The 18,969-nt window shown below is 34.4% G+C and overlaps 1 protein-coding gene across 1 annotated transcript in view; it reads right to left on the reverse strand.

The window, feature by feature from the left end:
• Positions 1-18,969, reverse strand: part of PDZD2 (PDZ domain containing 2) — a 718,112-nt gene that overhangs the window by 178,151 nt on the left and 520,992 nt on the right. Inside the window, 3 exon segments of the mRNA XM_053701173.1 lie at positions 1,170-1,287; positions 9,715-9,940; positions 16,113-16,186. Coding sequence (XP_053557148.1) covers positions 1,170-1,287; positions 9,715-9,940; positions 16,113-16,186 — 418 coding nt within the window.

Consider the following 18,969-nt stretch of genomic DNA (forward strand, 5'->3'; position numbering starts at 1 on the left):
ACTTTTTCTTCACTATTTTTCTGCAGTGTAGCAGTTCCCACCCGCTCCCTACCCGTGCGGGCCCCTGGCTACTCTGCCAACGATCCCGCCCCCACTGGATCAAAGAAGGCATCGATGGCTGCCCACCCGCCTCCCACCCACCACATGCTCTCTCTGCATTGGTGGCTAAATGTAATTACCAATCAGCAAGCGCTATCCAAGTGCTGAACCAAAAAATGGGCCAGCTCCTATGCTTACATTCCTGATTTCTCAAATAAAGATAGCAAGAGAATGAGGAAACAATTATAATAGGAGTAAATTAGAAAGTTGCTTAAAATTGCATGCTCTACCCGAATCATTAAAGAAAAAATGGATTATATTCGTCGTTATACAAAAGCTGCCAAAGTTCTAGATGCAAACTGCACTGAGGCTAAGCGTGCTTTTTTTAACCTCTATGATTCATATTTCACATCTATAAATGTGTCCCAGGGAACATTTGCCATACCTGCATAATGGTTTTTCTATAGCCAATACTGCAGTATTGAAAATTTTAGTATAGGTGGTGCTTCTAACAGGCAAAAAACTGCCATTTGAATTGACAAAATAAAGGTGATATTTGTAAACTGCACAATACACTCTAGCAAGTAAAATGGATCATTGGGAACACATTAAAGGGGTAAAAATGTTATAGTAAAATATCTCTTTAAATAGGTTGAAGGCTCTTCAGCTTCTCTGGAGGAAATGTAAAAAGAACAACATTTTCTAATGCATTTTTCAGAGGAAAAAAAACACACAAAATAATTAATGTATATTGCAATGTTTTATTTTCCTTATTTAATTAACATTGTATTAAGATTTACAGTTTGAGTTTATTCTCTGTTTAAGACAGATCATCAGACAAATATAATTAAATAACCAAGATGTAAAAGGACGACGACGACGACGGACTCCATTTTGTATTTAAATACAGTAACAACAGCCGAATAATTTAACATACTTGATACTCAAGGATAAAACTATGAGAGAGGATAAAATGTAGATAAACAGTATATATATATATATATATATATATATATATATATATATATATATATATATATATATATATATATAAAGAAAGAGAGAAAGAAATGAAAGGTAACAGTTTAAGAGTGGCATCACCTGGTCTAAAACTTCCTAAATCAACTAACCTCAGTCTGCCGTCCATTTTGGCCACTGATCCGGGTGCGAGACTATGGATATAAATTCCTGGGGAGCTCTTTTCCAGCGTGAGGCAACAAACTCCAATACCTAAGCCAACTCCTGGTTCTGAGAGAAGAATAAAAATGTTTAAATTTCCTAATAATTTATTTTCACTCAAACAAAATACATAGATTTTATGGGTGGTAAATATTTTACCCTATGATCTATTTAACTATTTTTAGAACAGCATGGAAGTATAGTTTTGGGTATAGTAGATGATGCCTTTAAAAGGACATACTGATAAAGGTAATAGTTAAAGGGACATGAAATCCCATTTTTTCCTTCATTATCTTGGTATCCTTTTTTAGTAGGAGCAGCAGTGCACTAACAAAGACATGGGTGAGTCAATGGCATGAAACATATATGTACAACCAACAATAATCTGCTAGCTCCCAGTAGTGCATTGCTGCTCCTGAGCCTAGGTATGCTTTTCAACAAAGATAAAATTAGATAATAGAAGTAAATTTCAAAGTTGCTTAAAATTGTATTCCATTTGAATAATGAATGTTTAATTTTCACTTTAGTTTCTCTTAAAGATAAACAACTTTACAATCCAAGACAAAAACAAAAATGTATGCTTACCTGATCAATTAATTTCTTTCATGATGGTGAGAGTCTACAAGCCATCATATATGGGATTAAAATCCAGTCCTACAGGAGTAAGCAAAACACACCACACAACAGATATTTAATCCCTCCCACTTTCCCATGATTTCTTTGTCATACGTATGGCCAAGAGAAAGGAGAAAATAAAGTAGGAAAGGAAAAGCAGGGTAATAGAAGTGCAAACTGGTAGTGCTGCCGACTGTTATGGAAAAACAAGTGCGGGTCTTGTGGACACTCACCATCATGAAGGAAACATTTTTATCAGGTGAGCATACATTTTGTTTTCTTTCATAAGATGGTGATCCATTTCATGTGGGATCCTATACCCAAGCTGTGAAGTCCACGAGACCATCATGAAATAAGGCAGGAAAAAAAAGTAGCTGCTTGCAAACCTGTTCAATGGAAGCTTAATTTGTAAAAGCTCAAGAGGTGGAGACTTCTCTCTGCTAGGCTAAGTAGCAATATGTACAAGGTATGCAGCGTAAGTAAAATCTTTAAGCCAAGATGCCAAGATGATTGTAGTAGCTTTCTGTCCCTTGTGGGACTATGATAAATGGATAAACAAGGAAGAAGAATTTATGAATTCTTTAGTGACTTAAAGATACAATTCCAAGGCCCTCACTACATCCAAATGATGAGTAATCTCTCTTTAGTGTTTTTTGTCACTGGATATAGAGTTAGGATTACAATTTCCTGACTGATGTTTCAGAAGAAACAGCATTAGGAAGGAAATAGTAGTTGTTTTCTTAAAACTTCTTTAACCTGATAACAAAAATAAAGTAAGGAGAATCACAGGAGAGAGCAGAAAGCTCAGATATTCTTCTGGTCAAGAAAATTGCCATGAAAAAGAGAACCTTTCAAGACAACAGTTGAATGTTCAGATCATGTATAGGTTCAAAGGCTGAGCCCTCAAATCAAGTTAAGGTTCCACAGAGGGGAAGCAGGCCTGATAACTGGTCTTATACAGACCAAAGCTTGAACAAAGGCTTGAATGTCAGGAAGTCTCAAAATCTTCTTGTGACAATAAATTTGTCCTTTAAGGGAACTGACTAATAAACCCATATCCAAGCCATTTTGTGAAAAAATTAGGAATCCAAGGAAATCTGAAAGAGTTCCAATAGTACATAAGTAAAGGAAAAAAACTTTCCAGACTTTGTGATTAAATATGTCTGGTAACAGTCTTTCTGGCCTGAATCAAAGTATCTATTACTTGATCTGAAAAACCTGAGGTAAAATCAGATGATCAATTGCCATGCTGTCAAATTGAGAGATTTAGGGACCACGAGGGAGAATTTCCTTCCTGGAATGAAGATGCCAAGACTGGCTGGAAGACATTGTACCAGATCTGCATACCAAGTCCTGCAAGGCCATACCAGAGCAATTAGAATCATTGAGACCCTAAACCAAATTTTTCCGCCTGCTGGGCTGTTGCTTGCTGATGTGCCATTTGGGTACTGTTAAGGGAAAAATTGTACTTTAAAATATAAAAAATGACAGTGAGTAAATAAATAAATATATGGCAAAAAATTAAAACAAACACCAGCTCACATTATATATAATTTCCTTGGAAAACCCTAGATACAAGTCACAATATCTATTGTATCTGGTTGTGCAAGGAGGCACTATATTTAATGTATGTAATCAAAAAAGAGGGGGAGTTAAGAAAGTGGGATAGTAAAGAATATGGTAAAATCCAGAGTGCCTTGGCAAGCATCTTCCCCTAAATTAGGGATATAATATCTAAAGGTCACCTCAGTAGAAGGGTGGAAAGGATGCACTACGTGACTCATATATAAAGTGCACATATAGTTTTATTAACATATCAACAATATCACCTTAAAAAATCTAATATAGAATTTAACTAGTGGCTACTAGGAAATAAGGTCTAATATGCTAGGTCAAATACACCTAAAGTACCCATATGTATATAATGGTACAATAAATCAAATACTAGCACAATAAGATGTAGCAGATGTATTCATGAGAAGCAATAGCAAAGTCCTTAGGGTGTCATCCTTCTCATATCACATCCGCCAAGCATGATTAGTAATGCAATAGTCGAAAAGCACAATAGTGGTTAATGTGTTCCATTTAAAAGCAGTATTAGGCAAACTAGAGGGGATTAACCATTCATCTGATATCAAGCATGTCAAGCAAGCAGACTAGACAGCGTCATAAGCGGTAGAAGCAAAGCGGTGTATCATTAAAGCCAATATTATAAGCCCTGTGCTCTATCCTATGGGCTTCACTGAGGATAATGTATGGTCTCACCCACTGCTCCCCCATACGGATCAAATCCAGTACGCTGAATGTTGCTCCAATAAACCTCCAGTACCTCAGTTTCTGCTCCAGTAAATGGGTCGCGTAGTGCATCCTTTCAACCCTTCTACTGAGGTGACCTTTAGATATTATTTCCCTACTTTAGGGGAAGATGTGTTTTTGATTACACACACACATATATATATATGATAATGATAAGCTGGATTACAAACAACAAGGGTGAAAGGCGTGTCGCTAACGTTTTTACTTTGCAGGGTTTTTTAGCTGAACCCCCTCAAGAGGACCATCATACGTCCATATTGGTATAGATACGGGTATACTCTCAGAGGTATTGTGTGCTTATTTTACATCACACGCAAAGGCTGGAGGAGACCCAAGCAGGAAACTACACAGGAGCTGCTGGGACTCCTGCATGTGGAAGAACTTACTGGTACGAGTTAAAGATGTGGCGTTATGTTACTACAATCAAGGTAGGAGCAGTATTAAACTACGTTAACATTGTCTCACGAACAGTTAGAAATTATGCATCTGGCAAGGTAGGCACCTACTTCATGCCATAAAACCTTGGGGGTGTCAAAAATAAGCTGAAGGAGTGAGAGGTTAACTTATCTGCATGCATTGACGGCCGCAAAAAATATCACAGCTTACCTTTAACACGCACTACGCACACACTACTGAGAGCAACCCAGGCGATAATATCTCCCACTACATTAATTGAATGTGCCCCAAGTCTTGATAGAGGACTAATTTTCACTTTATAGGAACTTTCGTACTCAAACCTGAAGTTATAATTTTTTTGACACATATGTCAAGATATTTCTTTATATTGCTTGATTGTTATTTAATCGAGTGAGCCCACTCTCTATTATTTCTGCTATGATGGATATTAAACACATAGTGTTCACACACACACATATATATATATATATGTGTATACAAGAATAGATACAGCGCCTATATATCCATTTAAAATATGGATGGTGTATGGGAATATGAGTGAGAACTAGAGCTGATTATTAGAAAAGTAATAGCAATTAAAAGAATATTTAAAAAATATAAATTATTAAAATCAATTATGCTTGAAGAATGATGAATAGATTATGAAACAGTGTTCATATGAGTCTTTAGACAATATATAGTCCGTAGTAAATCTTCATAAGCAGTTGGTATCAGTAAATAGATGGTATGTAATACCCTTACCAGATATTACCTCAATCTGATGAGGTAAGTATGCCGCACTGGGGGTATATACAGATGGTAGAATCTTCTCCTTGTATTCAGATGTGGTGCCTCTTGGGTTTTCGTGAGCCTCCTGGAGTATGCAGGGATATGTTTCTTGTTGTAGATAGATCCCTTGTACTTCCTTTATGTTGGTAGTTAGCCTCTTGGAGTACCTTTTCTGTCTTGGTATACACTTTCTCCAGAAGAAGAAGAAGGATTTACCCACACAAACCTTTGAAACGCGTCAGGGACACCAACTATTTATTTCTTATGCTCTTAATTTTAAATGTGTTTTATTTAAATCGTTTTTTATACCAGTGTCACTCCTTATAGCCAGTTTGCTGGCATATACTTTTTGAGATAAGTGTACTATACCATATTACCTCATTTGGGAAATAGCAATAGCTATATAATACTTCACTACGAAGTCTTATACCAAGATTGTGGCACTTGTATCTCATACCTGTAGGTGGAAGGACCCACTAGAGTCCTATATGCCTTATACATACCTCATAGAATCTGAGGATGCCAAATGTGAGTGCTATGTGAACTATATTTGATGCCTGAATTGTAAATAAACTGTATTACACTATATATCCTTTCTTGTCTCCCTGGGTATCTTTACGCTGGAGAAAGTGTATACCAAGACAGAAAAGGTACTCCAAGAGGCTAACTACCAACATAAAGGAAGTACAAGGGATCTATCTACAACAAGAAACATATCCCTGCATACTCCAGGAGGCTCACGAAAACCCAAGAGGCACCACATCTGAATACAAGGAGAAGATTCTACCATCTGTATATACCCCCAGTGCGGCATACTTACCTCATCAGATTGAGGTAATATCTGGTAAGGGTATTACATACCATCTATTTACTGATACCAACTGCTTATGAAGATTTACTACGGACTATATATTGTCTAAAGACTCATATGAACACTGTTTCATAATCTATTCATCATTCTTCAAGCATAATTGATTTTAATAATTTATATTTTTTAAATATTCTTTTAATTGCTATTACTTTTCTAATAATCAGCTCTAGTTCTCACTCATATTCCCATACACCATCCATATTTTAAATGGATATATAGGCGCTGTATCTATTCTTGTATACACATTTTTCACTTACTGACTGGGACCTCACATCTCAACCAGTATTTGTCTTATATAGCTGCCACTATACCATACACAATACTGACTAGCGCCAACTATAGAGTATCACTTGTGTCTACCCAGTATACTGAGTGAACACATTTTACTTTCTTCTCTCTATATATATATATATATATATATATATATACATATATATATATATATATATATATATATATATATATATATACTTATAGTTCATTCTTTATGTTATGGTATTATACTAGTGCTAATTATCATATTGTCTTTATCTAACCCTATGTAGAAAATATACAGTTCATTGTGGTAGTAAATACTTTGATGCTGGATAGGGGAGTCTGGTTGGAGTATATACTCCATACGACTCTCTCTATTTGTTTATTAATTAGCTTTACTCCCTCCTTGCACGATGTGCCCTGTTGCAACTTTATATTTCAGGATACATAAATACGTTTCTCACATGATATATTGGGTAGTGCGGATCTTTAAGCAATATATATATATATATATATATATATATATATATATATATATATATATATATATATATATATAAATATATATATATATATATATATAAATTTATGTTTATGCAATACTTGATCTGAAAAACCTGAGGTAAAATCAGATGATCAATTGCCATGCTGTCAAATTGAGAGATTTAGGGACCACGAGGGAGAATTTCCTTTCTGAGATGAAGATGCCAAGACTGGCTGGAAGACATTGTACCAGATCTGCATACCAAGTCCTGCAAGGCCATAGCAGAGCAATTAGAATCATTGAGACCCTAAACCAAAGTTTTCTGCCTGCTGGGCTGTTGCTTGCTGATGTGCCATTTGGGTACTGTTAAGGTAAAAATTGTACTTTAAAATATAAAAAATGACAGTGAGTAAATAAAAAAATATATGGCAAAAAATTTAAACGAAACACCAGCTCACATTATATATAATTTCCTTGGAAAACCCTAGATACAAGTCACAATATCTATTGTATCTGGTTGTGCAAGGAGGCACTATATTTAATTTATGTAATCAAAAAAGAGGGGGAGAAAAAGAGGGGGAGTTAAGAAAATGGGATAGTAAAGAATATGGTAAAATCAAGAGTGCCTTATTAAGGGTACTTTTGCAGTGAGTCATCAAAGATGGCCACTGTCTGTGAGGAAAAGAAGTAACAGAGCACAAAGTTTTGGTGGGAAAAAGTTAACCCCTGAGGTCTGCAGAGAAAGAAGTAAGCTCCTCAGCTTCAGAATGATTCTGATTATCTGAGAACCTGCTGATAATGAGGAAGAGAGCTCTGGTATGCGCTAAAACCTGCACCAGTAAATTTAAACAGACAGTACCTCAATTTTACTGTAAATATGTAAAAGTGCCCAAAGTGTCTAAAACTATATGTAGTATTATCTTGTGTATGTAACTATGTCCCAAGACTATGTGCACATGTTCATGCAAATAGCTTGAATAAGGACTCATGGGGAAGTAGGAGGTAAAAAAATCTCTATTGTGTGAGGTGTTTTGCCTCCTCCAGTATAACTGGATTTTAATCACTCATGTGATGGCTTGTGGACTCTCATCTTATGAAGAAATCCACACCTCAATAATAACAAATCTGAGACAGCTACAGTTGATAGCATATTTGAGGATTCTCTACTCAAAGAACAATAACTGCTATATCAAACATAATTTGCTTGATCAATTTGCAAACATTATTGACTACCTTGTAGTTAGGGATGGGCAAATGTGTTTGTATTCGAATTCGAATGTTAGAATGAATGTTATTGTAGAAATTCGATTCACATAATCGAATGTTGATAAGAACGAATATTCATAAAAATTCTATTATCGAATGTGACATTCAAATTGGAATGTGACATTCGAATACGAATGTGACATTCGAATATTGCATTTATTAAACACAGTTGTAGACTAGAAATACTATTGAGAATTCAAATGCAACATTCAAATTTGAATATGACATTCGTATTCGAATATTACATTTATACAACACAGTTGTAGACTAGAAATACCATTTCGAATTCGAATGTGACATTCGAATATTACATTTATAAAACAGAGTATTAGACTAGAAATACTATTTAGAATGTGACATTCGAATTCGAATGTAGCATTAAAATTCGAATATTACAGTTATAAAACACAGTTGTAGACTAGAAATACTATTTTGAATTCGAAAGTCACATTCGAATTTGAATGTCACATTTGAAATTGAATGTCACATTCGAATTCGAATATTACATTTCGAAATTGAATGTGATAAAAAAAATATTGAAAAATTTGAAAACGAAAGTTCGAAAATAGAATGTAATATAAACATTCAAAATTCGATTTGAACGAACGTATTAAAATTCGTTTTAAATTTAGAATTTTTAGAAACATTCGCCCATCCCTACTTGTAGTATAAGTATTAAAATTTAAGAAAATTGAAGCTTTTGGCGACTAAAATCATTCAGCCTGTATGGGAGGACTGGGTAACATACCTAAACACAGTATCTCCTGCCCAGTGACCTCATTGTCATTTTGTTTTACTACATGGAGGTCAATAAAACCACTTTGAATATAATAAATTGTTCAATCTGTAGTGAGCTGTTTAGATTTTTTGTTTACACGTTAGGCCCCTATTAAGATAATACATTTTATCTGAAAAGGCAACTGACACATGTACATGTATTTTAACTCATTTGATTACTTTAATGAACTGTTTTCACTGTTTATTTTAGAAACTTTACTCTTCCGGATATTTGAGCGACCTAATCACAATTGCTTATTTTCTATGTGACATTTTAAAGTTGGTAGTTGCAGGTAATATCCATAGCAAAAGACATTAAAAGAAACACAATTAAGCATGGGTACTCAGTACGGTACACATTAGCACAATGACATGCATAATAATCAATAAACACATTTAAAAGTAATAAAAGCTATTTATATTTTATTAACTACCTGGTCATATACCAATTCACATTTTACTGTGGACAGTATTTGCCTATCTCTAGGATGCTAAATGTATATTATTATTATTTGTAAATTGTCATCATATTCTGCAGCACTATATATGGGATGACAGGATACAAAAAGCGAATCATCAGTATGCGTTTCTCTGCTCTTTATCCATACTGTGCTTTTATGTTTTGCTGTGTGAACCTGACAAGTTTTCAAACTAAAATGCATTTTCTTACAAAAGAACATGACAGATTCCTCCTGCTAATTACTATATTTTCCATATAAAATCTTACCTTTATTAAGGGTAACGTCCATAATGATTCTATCCTTGGGGCCCGGTCCTTTACGATTGGAGGAAGCGGAATCTCCTTCTTCTGAAGCAGGAAGAGAAGTTCCAATACTAATGTACGAGTTAGGTGAGCTGGACCGACTCAATAGAGTGGGGGTGGGGCAAGGTGTCAGACTAGGACTGCGCAGCCTGGTACGAACAGTTAATGTCACAACGCCTTTCTTAAGTTGCTGTGGGAAAAACAAGCTGTATAAGGATGCAACACTAATGATGATTACATTGGTTATTAAATCTGGTCTTTCTATATGTGCAATAATATATGTTACTTAGGTGTGATCTATAGCGCTCCTGTAGAACAAGAACCAAATGAGATGATTTTTTTTACTTAATGATAAACGTCTCATGTTTAGATTAAAAAACTGATCATTTTGAAGGTGAAAAATATTCATCACTAGCCAAACTATGATGTGGTAGCAAACAATAAAGGGAAAAAGGACACACAATCCCGTGTTACTTAAAGGGACATTATACTGTAAAATAGTGTATCCCTTAATGTATTTTCAATGACTTGTTATACCAGCTGCAGAGTATAAAATGTATGAGGTTTATTTGTTTATATGAATTAGCTAGTTTTGTTTTTTTAACCACAGCCTATTGAAATGGGTTGAGCTTGCAGGTAATATCATAGCTCATTATGTTCTAACTTTGTATACACATCCATGCTTCATATTTGTCTTTAAGCCAAAGCGCAATACTTCAAGAGAACAATGGAAAATTAACATTTTATTACTCAACTATACTGCACCCCACTTGGAGTGTAATTTCTTCTGCTGTATGTGTTTACTTAGGCTTGCCAATAGCCTAGACTAGTATAGAAACTTTCAGTGTAGGCTAAGATTCCACAGGCTAAATCAGATATTTCAAAAGCCAAAATAAGGGTAAAGGTCCTACATGTTAACAATTTTATACGCTCCAGCAGGTAAAATGGATCATTGGGAACAATTTAAAGGGGGTATTTTGGGGTAAAACTGTCCCTTTAAGTTTTCAAAATAAGGCCGATTGCCTAAACCAGCTATTTGATTTGCAGAATTAGCAGGATATAGAATTTTCTGTTTGACATCTCTAGGGAGTGTGGGACATGCACAATTTTACACAAAATCAAGGCATTTTCTAATGTACTTTCAACAGATAGGGGTCCCTGAAACCAAAGTGTTTTTAGATTTTCAATTATTTTCTTACAAACGTTTTTCAGTGGATTAAAACAAGATTATTTTGTAGACCACTTGCAACCATGGTGCTTATATAACAGATCTGTTATTGCCTCTGCTTTTCTGGCAAATGGGAAGGTAACTGATTCGGTATAGTGAGAGTGGGTATTTCTTTGTCAGTTTATAAGCCAAGTATCATTCCTCCCAACATTTGTACCTGGGTATCAGGAACTCAGGAAAAGGTTGATGGGGCTGGTTGCTGTCTTGTGGGAGGAGCTGTGTTGGGAGAGGGTGGGATAGGGGGTGGTTATTAAGTGGGATTGTGGGTGTGTCTGGACAATAACTGAGTGTTTCTGGTTGGTCAGTGGGTGTGTCTTGTCGGTTTATGGCCATGTCTGGGTTCTCTGTGGGTGGAGCTAAGGGAAATGCTGCAAATAGGGACATATAGCTGTCTCAGGGGGACAGCAGAACAAAGACTGTCACACTCAAATAGGGACAGTTTTGAGGTCTTAAGTATCCACCTTAAAGGGCCAATAAACAGAAAATAATGTTATATAATTCTGCACATAGTGGCAGGCTATACGGATTGCCTTAAAATGTAACCCCTATTATTTCTGACTTAATACCTATTGCAGGAAATCCAAGGTTTATACCCGGCCTAAACAATAAATTATTCAATAGATGGGCTTCCTCTGGACTGACTTTCTTAATTCAATTTAAAGAAGCAGAATCGCCAACTGTACATACCTTTCAAAATCTCAAAGAACGTTTTCAGCTTCGGAATGCAGACTACTATGCATATTTGCAAGTGCGGCATTGGTATCTTGAAATAATTAAACACAGGAATATAGAATGGACACACTCGGGTATAAAAATTGGTCTCTCCTTAAATAAAATGGGAAAGCACTCTATTAGTTACTGGTATAAAATGATTCTATCAGAATTTGGTGAGACTAATGTCCGCGAAATTTGTTCAAAATGGCGCATAGCTCTTCCAAATTTAGATGAAGAGAAAGTGAAGCCTAGTATTATTTCTGTAGAGAAAGCCACATTATCTGCAAATTGGCGTGAAGCTCATGTTAAAATTTTAAACAGAGCTTACATTTCTCCAGCTAGAATTAACAGATGGTATGATATATCGCAAAACGTATGCCCTAGATGTAGTTTTCCTGAGGCCGACCTGGTACATATGTTCTGGAGCTGCCCAAAAATCCAACAATTTTGGAAGTGTACACAATTCTGGCTAAATAAGGTGACAGCTATGTATATTGTGTTAGAGCTACAACACATCCTCTTCCTAATAGATAAAAGGGATAAGGTTTACAACAGTGATTTCATCAATATAACGATTTTAGGGGGGAGATATCTTACTTTGAAGAATTGGAAAAAGAATAGGGAACCTATTATTAACAATCTAATATTCTTATTACAATCACAATTCATAATAAAGCAATTTGATAAAGCAAATAACTCTGAAATACAGCAAAAAGGATTTGGCTGGATTTCATTAAACTTTACAAAAGTAATGATTTACAAAGACAGTTGTTGACCCCTCTACAAAATTTAGGATTAGATGAAAAGATTTATAAGGATAATACTTTTTTTTTTTGTTACTCTCTTTCTCCCTCCCTCCCTCCGACCATCTATCGAACTAACAGAGACTGGGCTGTAATCTCTTTCTTTCTCTCTCTCTCTCTCTCTCAAGAAAGCATCAACTGTACCTAGTGGTTCCTTGTACCCTTCCCATAAAGTTAAGGTCGAGAGATGTCTTTATTCCTCTGGTTTTTATATAATGGGATCTATTATATATAAGTATCTTTTCTATATTTACACCTATCTTATTTTTAAGAAAATTTATTAGACGTGACAGGTTATATGGTGAAATATATCCGTTTCTTCGCTTTTCACAATTATTTCTATTACTTCCAGAGAATATTGTTTATATCGTATGTTAATTGATACAGACATTGTTAAGTATGTTGTAAAAAGATATGTCAAATCTTATCTAAAACTGCTATATATGCTTTGACATCTATTTTTGTATGTTGGTATATATTTCTTTTGTTTTTGTCGAATTTTGTTTTGCATAGATACTGTCGATGTCTGTATCTATATCTATATGTGAACGACCTTATCAATAAAAAGAATTAAATCGACATGAGGCAGTACTCCCTTCACTTCCCTCTGATAAGCACTGTACTCTGAGGGGGACCGGGCATCAAAATGCTCTGATGTGCCTTTCACTGAAGAAATCAAGCACATCATTATGCTTCAAACACCTCCTTAGGAGGCAAAGTTATAAAACTGAGGTATGTGTGAGATGAGCAGGGTATTTATAGGCTTGTGAGGTTTGGGAAACGTTGCCGCCTCCTGCTAGGAATGTATATCCCATATATAACAGCTCGTGGACTCTTGCTACCTATATGAAAGAAATGGTGTTATGAAATATATCAAAATTGTTGTCTACTAAATAAAATATATAGTATTTAATGGTAAATAAAACAAAACAAAAAACAAAGCTCTATTTTGGCTTAAATAGAGTGACAGCCATAAGGCTAAAAAATCTCCGGTATTTTGGGCAAGTGTTTCTCTAAAATTCAAAGTAACTGGGGGGCTAAAGGTTAACAGTACACTGTCCCTTTAATTAGCATTTTTGTATGTCCCTTTAAGGATGCTACCCCGAACTATGTTTCAGGCAATAGTGAAGCCATTGTTTTTAATGTGATTAGAGATTGCTACACATCTAGTATGGAGGTCCCTTGATATTAGAAGATTGAATAATTAATACTGTTGCTCTATACGTTTTTTCATCCATCTCCCCTTTTATCTTTCATGCATATGAGTTGGAGAGAGAAGAGACCTAGATAAAAAAATGGTAAAAGGAACTCTTTTTTTCCTTAGAGATAAAGGTTTATATAACGTGATGAGGAGAAATAGGTTTAAGGGACATTCCAGACAAAATTGGAATCCACATGGATGCATTTCAGTTTTTAATAGAATCATTTCTGTAATATACATTCATTAGCAAAAATGTATCTAATAAAAGTTATAGCTGTTTCAAAAGTGTATTTAAAGGGACAGTCTACACCAGAATTTTTATTGTTTTAAAAGATAGATAATCCCTTTATTACCCATTTCCCAGTTTTGCATAACCAACAGTTATAATAATATACTTTTAACCTCTGTGATTATCTTGTATCTAAGCTCTGCAAACTGCCCCTTTTTTCAGTTCTTTTGACAGACTTGCAGTCTAGCCAATCAGTGCCTGCTCCCAGATAACTTCTCGTGCACGAGCACAGTGTTATCTATATGAAATATGTGAACTAACACCCTCTAGTGGTGAAAAACTGTTAAAATGCAATCTGAAAGAGGTGGGCTTCAAGGTCTAAGAAATTAGCATATGAACCTCCTAGGTTAAGCTTTCAACTAAGAATACCAAGAGAACAAAGCAAAATTGGTGATAAAAGTAAATTGGAAAATTGTTTAAAATTACATGCTCTATCTGAATCATGAAAGTTTATTTTGGCCTAGACTGTCCCTTTAAGTATGCTCCGTGCATCAGCATTTTAAACACAGCACTTGCTCAGAGATCCTTAGATGTTTGTACTATCTGGTAATGATTTAATTTGTTAATTGCTGACATGATGCAAGACCCACTGGTGCTCTGAACAGCTGTAGTATTTAAAATGCTGGTGCACTGAGAATATTTAGCTATGCTTCACATGCACGTGCAGAAAAAAATGTTAACACTAAAACAGTGATAACTTTTACTGGAATAATGTTTGCCAATACATGAATACTGCAAATATGTTTCCATGTAAAGATGTAATTCATCTATGTGCATTTAAATTTTGACCGGAATGTCCCTTTAAGAGCAACATAATGTGAAGCTGTAATGTTATTTATAAGACAACAGATTTGTTTAACAGTCACAGGTTTACATTTGTTATTTAAAACTCAAAAATATATATTGCTCTTACCAGATGAAAAAAAGCTTCCACTATTATTATATTTACTTAGTTAACTTTGTTAAAAAGCATATCTAGGTAGGCTCAGGAATGCATTACTAGGAGCAAGCTGCTGATTGGTGGCTACACACATATGCCTCTTGTCATTGGCTCACTAGATGTGTTCAGCTATGTCCCAGTAGAGCATTGCTGCTCTGGATCCAACTATTAAACACATAGTAATATGCACACAGACACGCCATCACACAATGAAACTTGCTCTATTACATTATAACTTTTCATTATTGTACAAAAGCTGGGTTTACCTGAGCCAGGGCTTACTGGCAAGCTGGATCTGAATGAAAAGTGCATGGCCGTTAACTGGTGCTACGTATTTATGCCAATTCTGACTGTCTCATTGGCCATGTCCGGCTTAACAACTGCAATATATAGCAGCTGCTCAGTGGACTTTAACTATGTGTTTAATCACATATAGAGGTTAAACACAGTTATACACGTTATTGCGCAACAATAAAATGATTAGCACACTAACATTTTACTATTACATTAGTCACCCTTTAGGGAGCAGGATTTCTGTTGAGTTGAAAGATTTCCAGTGTGGCTATTAATTCTGACCCACATGCTATAAAGTGTAAGAAACACAGAAACAGAGGCAAGCCCATACATCTCTCCACATACAAATATACAGACGCACACACACAAATGTCAACACAATCAGATATAAACACACACAAATACAAACACACAGACACACTCAGATACAAGCAGATACACAGACACACAAATACAAACATACAGACACACATAAATACAAGCAGATACACAAATACAAACACATGGACACACACACACAAATACCAACACACATATACAGACACACATACACACAAATAAAAACACACAAACACACACACAAAGCAGGCAGTTATATTTAACTGTGTGTATACAGACACACACACAAATAAAAACACATATACAGACACACACACACACACACATATATACAGACACACACACACACACATATATACAGACACACAAATAAAAACACACATACACATATATACAGACACACACATACATACACACAAATAAAAACACACAGACACACACAAAGCAGGCAGTTATATTTAGTTTTGCATTATTTGGTTTTATTTTACATACATATACAGTATATCATTTTATTTACAGTGTAAGATTTTTCTCTTACTTATACTAAGACTGACCTTGAATGTGTGAATAGCTTCTTGATGCGTCAGCCCTTGTAATGATTCTCCATTAACCTCAAGCAGTTCGTCTCCTGCCAATTATATAAAATAGTGTGCAGTAAAAGCAAAATATTCAACTTTATATCAAATAGCATGCAGTTAATACAATATATTCAACTTTATATAAAAAAGTTCAGTTAATAAAATATATTCAACTTTATATAAAATAGTGCAGTTAATACAATATATTCAGCTTTATATAAATTAGTGCAGTTAATACAATATATTCAGCTTTATATAAATTAGTTAATACAATATATTCAGCTTTATATAAATTAGTGCAGTTAATACAATATATTCAGCATTATATAAATTTGTGTAGTTAAAGCAATATATTCAGCTTTATATAAATTTGTGTAGTTAAAGCAATATAATAAGCTTTATATAAATTAGTGCAGTTAAAGCAATATATTAAGCTTTATATAAATTAGTGCAGTTAAAGCAATATATTCAGCTTTATATTGTATTAACTGCACGCTATTTTATTAATATATTGCTTTAACTGCACTCTATTTTATATAAATCTGAATATATTGCTTTAACTGCACTATTTAATATGACACTAAATATATTGCTTTAACTACACTATTTTATATAAAGATGAATATATTGTATTAACTACACACTATTTTATATAGCAATATATTCAGCTTTATATAAAATAATGTAGTTAAAGCAATATATTCAGCGTCATATTAAATAGTGCAGTTAAAGGGACAATGAAACCAATTTTTTTTTTCTTTCAAAATTCAGATAGAGCATGTAATTTTAAGCAACTTTCTAATTTACTTCTATTATCAATTTTTCTTCGTTCTCTTGCTATCTTTATTTGAAAAAGAAGGCATCTCGGCTAAGGAGCCAGCAAACTTTTGGTTAAGTACCATGGACAGCACTCGTGTATTAGTGCTGTCCAATCAGCAAGGACAACCCAGGTTGTTCACTAAAATGGGCCGGCATCTAAACTTACATTCTTGCTTTTCAAATAAACATACCAAGAGAATGAAGAAAATTTGACAATAGGAGTAAATTAGAAAGTTGCTTAAAATTGCATGCTCTATCTGAATCACGAAATACATTTTTTGGGTTCAGTGTTCCTTTAAAGCAATATATTCAGCTTTATATAAATAGAGTACAGTTAAAGCATTATGTGCAGCTCTATTTAAAATTGTGTATAATTAAGCATTACTTTAAAGGGCCATAATACCCAAATGTTTAAACACTTGAAAGTGATGCAGCACAGCTGTAAAAAGCTGACTGGAAAATATCACATGAACATCTCTATGTAAAAAAGAAAGATATTTTACCTCAAAAATTCCTCAGTAGCCACATCCCATTGTAAAGGACGTCTAAGCAGCAAATTAGTATGTCTGTCCAGGGACAGCGGAAGGATTGAGCTTACGTGCACACTCATCTTATTTCCCTATTCCGCTTAAGGAAGTTTACAATGAAATCTCATGAGAGTTAAGTGAAATCTCATGAGATCACAGTAAAAGAGTTCATGACCTCAGCACTGCTGACGCTGATTGGCTGCTGTTCATTTCTTCATTTTTTTTATTTTTTTTTACCTGCAGCTGGGCAGCAGCTGAGTATAACTTTTTACACAGAACTTACTCTGCTGAGCTGAGGAAATTGTGAGGTAAAATATCTTCCTTTTTTACATAGAGATGCTCAGGTGATATTTTCCTGTCAGCTTTTTATATATATAATAGTATGAAATAAAGCATTATATGCAGCTCCATATTAAAATAGAGTATTAAATCTAACTTTTTAAACAATAACAATTTTGGTGTTGACTATCCCTTTAAAATATTTTGTATAAATAGTTTTGCATACAAAATAAATGAATAAAAAAAATTAAAACTCATTTTAATAGCAAAATTTGCATTGGTTCTCATTGTTTTACTCTGACAAGACTTTACCATTGTTCAGCAGGTCTTCTTTAATGTGACAAACTAGGATAAGCTTGTGCGCTGTGCAAAATATATTAGATTCACACTTCTGGATCACGTAGAATAAATACCTCTCTGTGATCATTTATAAAATTAAAAAAATAAATACAAATTCTGAATAAAAACTGGGCAAAATAAATATTTAAAGTGTATTACTTTTTTGTACTATGCATAATAGAGAATTACATTTTGTTAATGACATAAATAATATAACCTAACAAAATGTTTTTTTTTTCTTAAATGCCCCTTTGTCCCTTTAAAGGGACAGTCTAGTCCAAAACAAACTTTAATTATTCAGATAGGGCATTTAATTTTTTTTTTTTTTTTTTTCCAATTTACATCTATCACCAATTTTGCTTTCTCTTAGTATTCTTAGTTGAAAGCTAAACCTAGGAGGTTTAAATGCTAATGTCTAAGCCCTTGAAGGCCGCCTCTTAGTTCAGGGCATTTTGACAGTTTTTCACCACTAGACGGTGTTAGTTCATGTGTTTCATATAGATAACACTGTGCTCATATGCACGTGGAGTTCCTAGGAGCCAGCACTGGCTAAAATGCAGGTCTGTCAAAAGAAATGAAATAAGGGGCAGTTTGCAGAGGCTTAGATACAAGATAATCACAGAGATAAAAAGTATATAACTATGTCGGTTATGCAAAGCTAGGGAATGGGTAATAAAGGGATTATCTATCTTTTAAAACAATAAATATTCTGGTGTAGACTGTCCCTTTAAGTATTTGTTAGTATTTTGAATGCATGAAAGAATGTGCTGTTTCCCATCTGATCATCACAGAAGCAGCATGTCTGATTATTCAGCGTTTGTATCTAGGTCACATGCACCAGGCTGAAGGGTTTTTACAAAATGACACAA

Source organism: Bombina bombina, chromosome 2 (genome assembly GCF_027579735.1).
Source record: "Bombina bombina isolate aBomBom1 chromosome 2, aBomBom1.pri, whole genome shotgun sequence".
Taxonomy (NCBI): domain Eukaryota; kingdom Metazoa; phylum Chordata; class Amphibia; order Anura; family Bombinatoridae; genus Bombina; species Bombina bombina.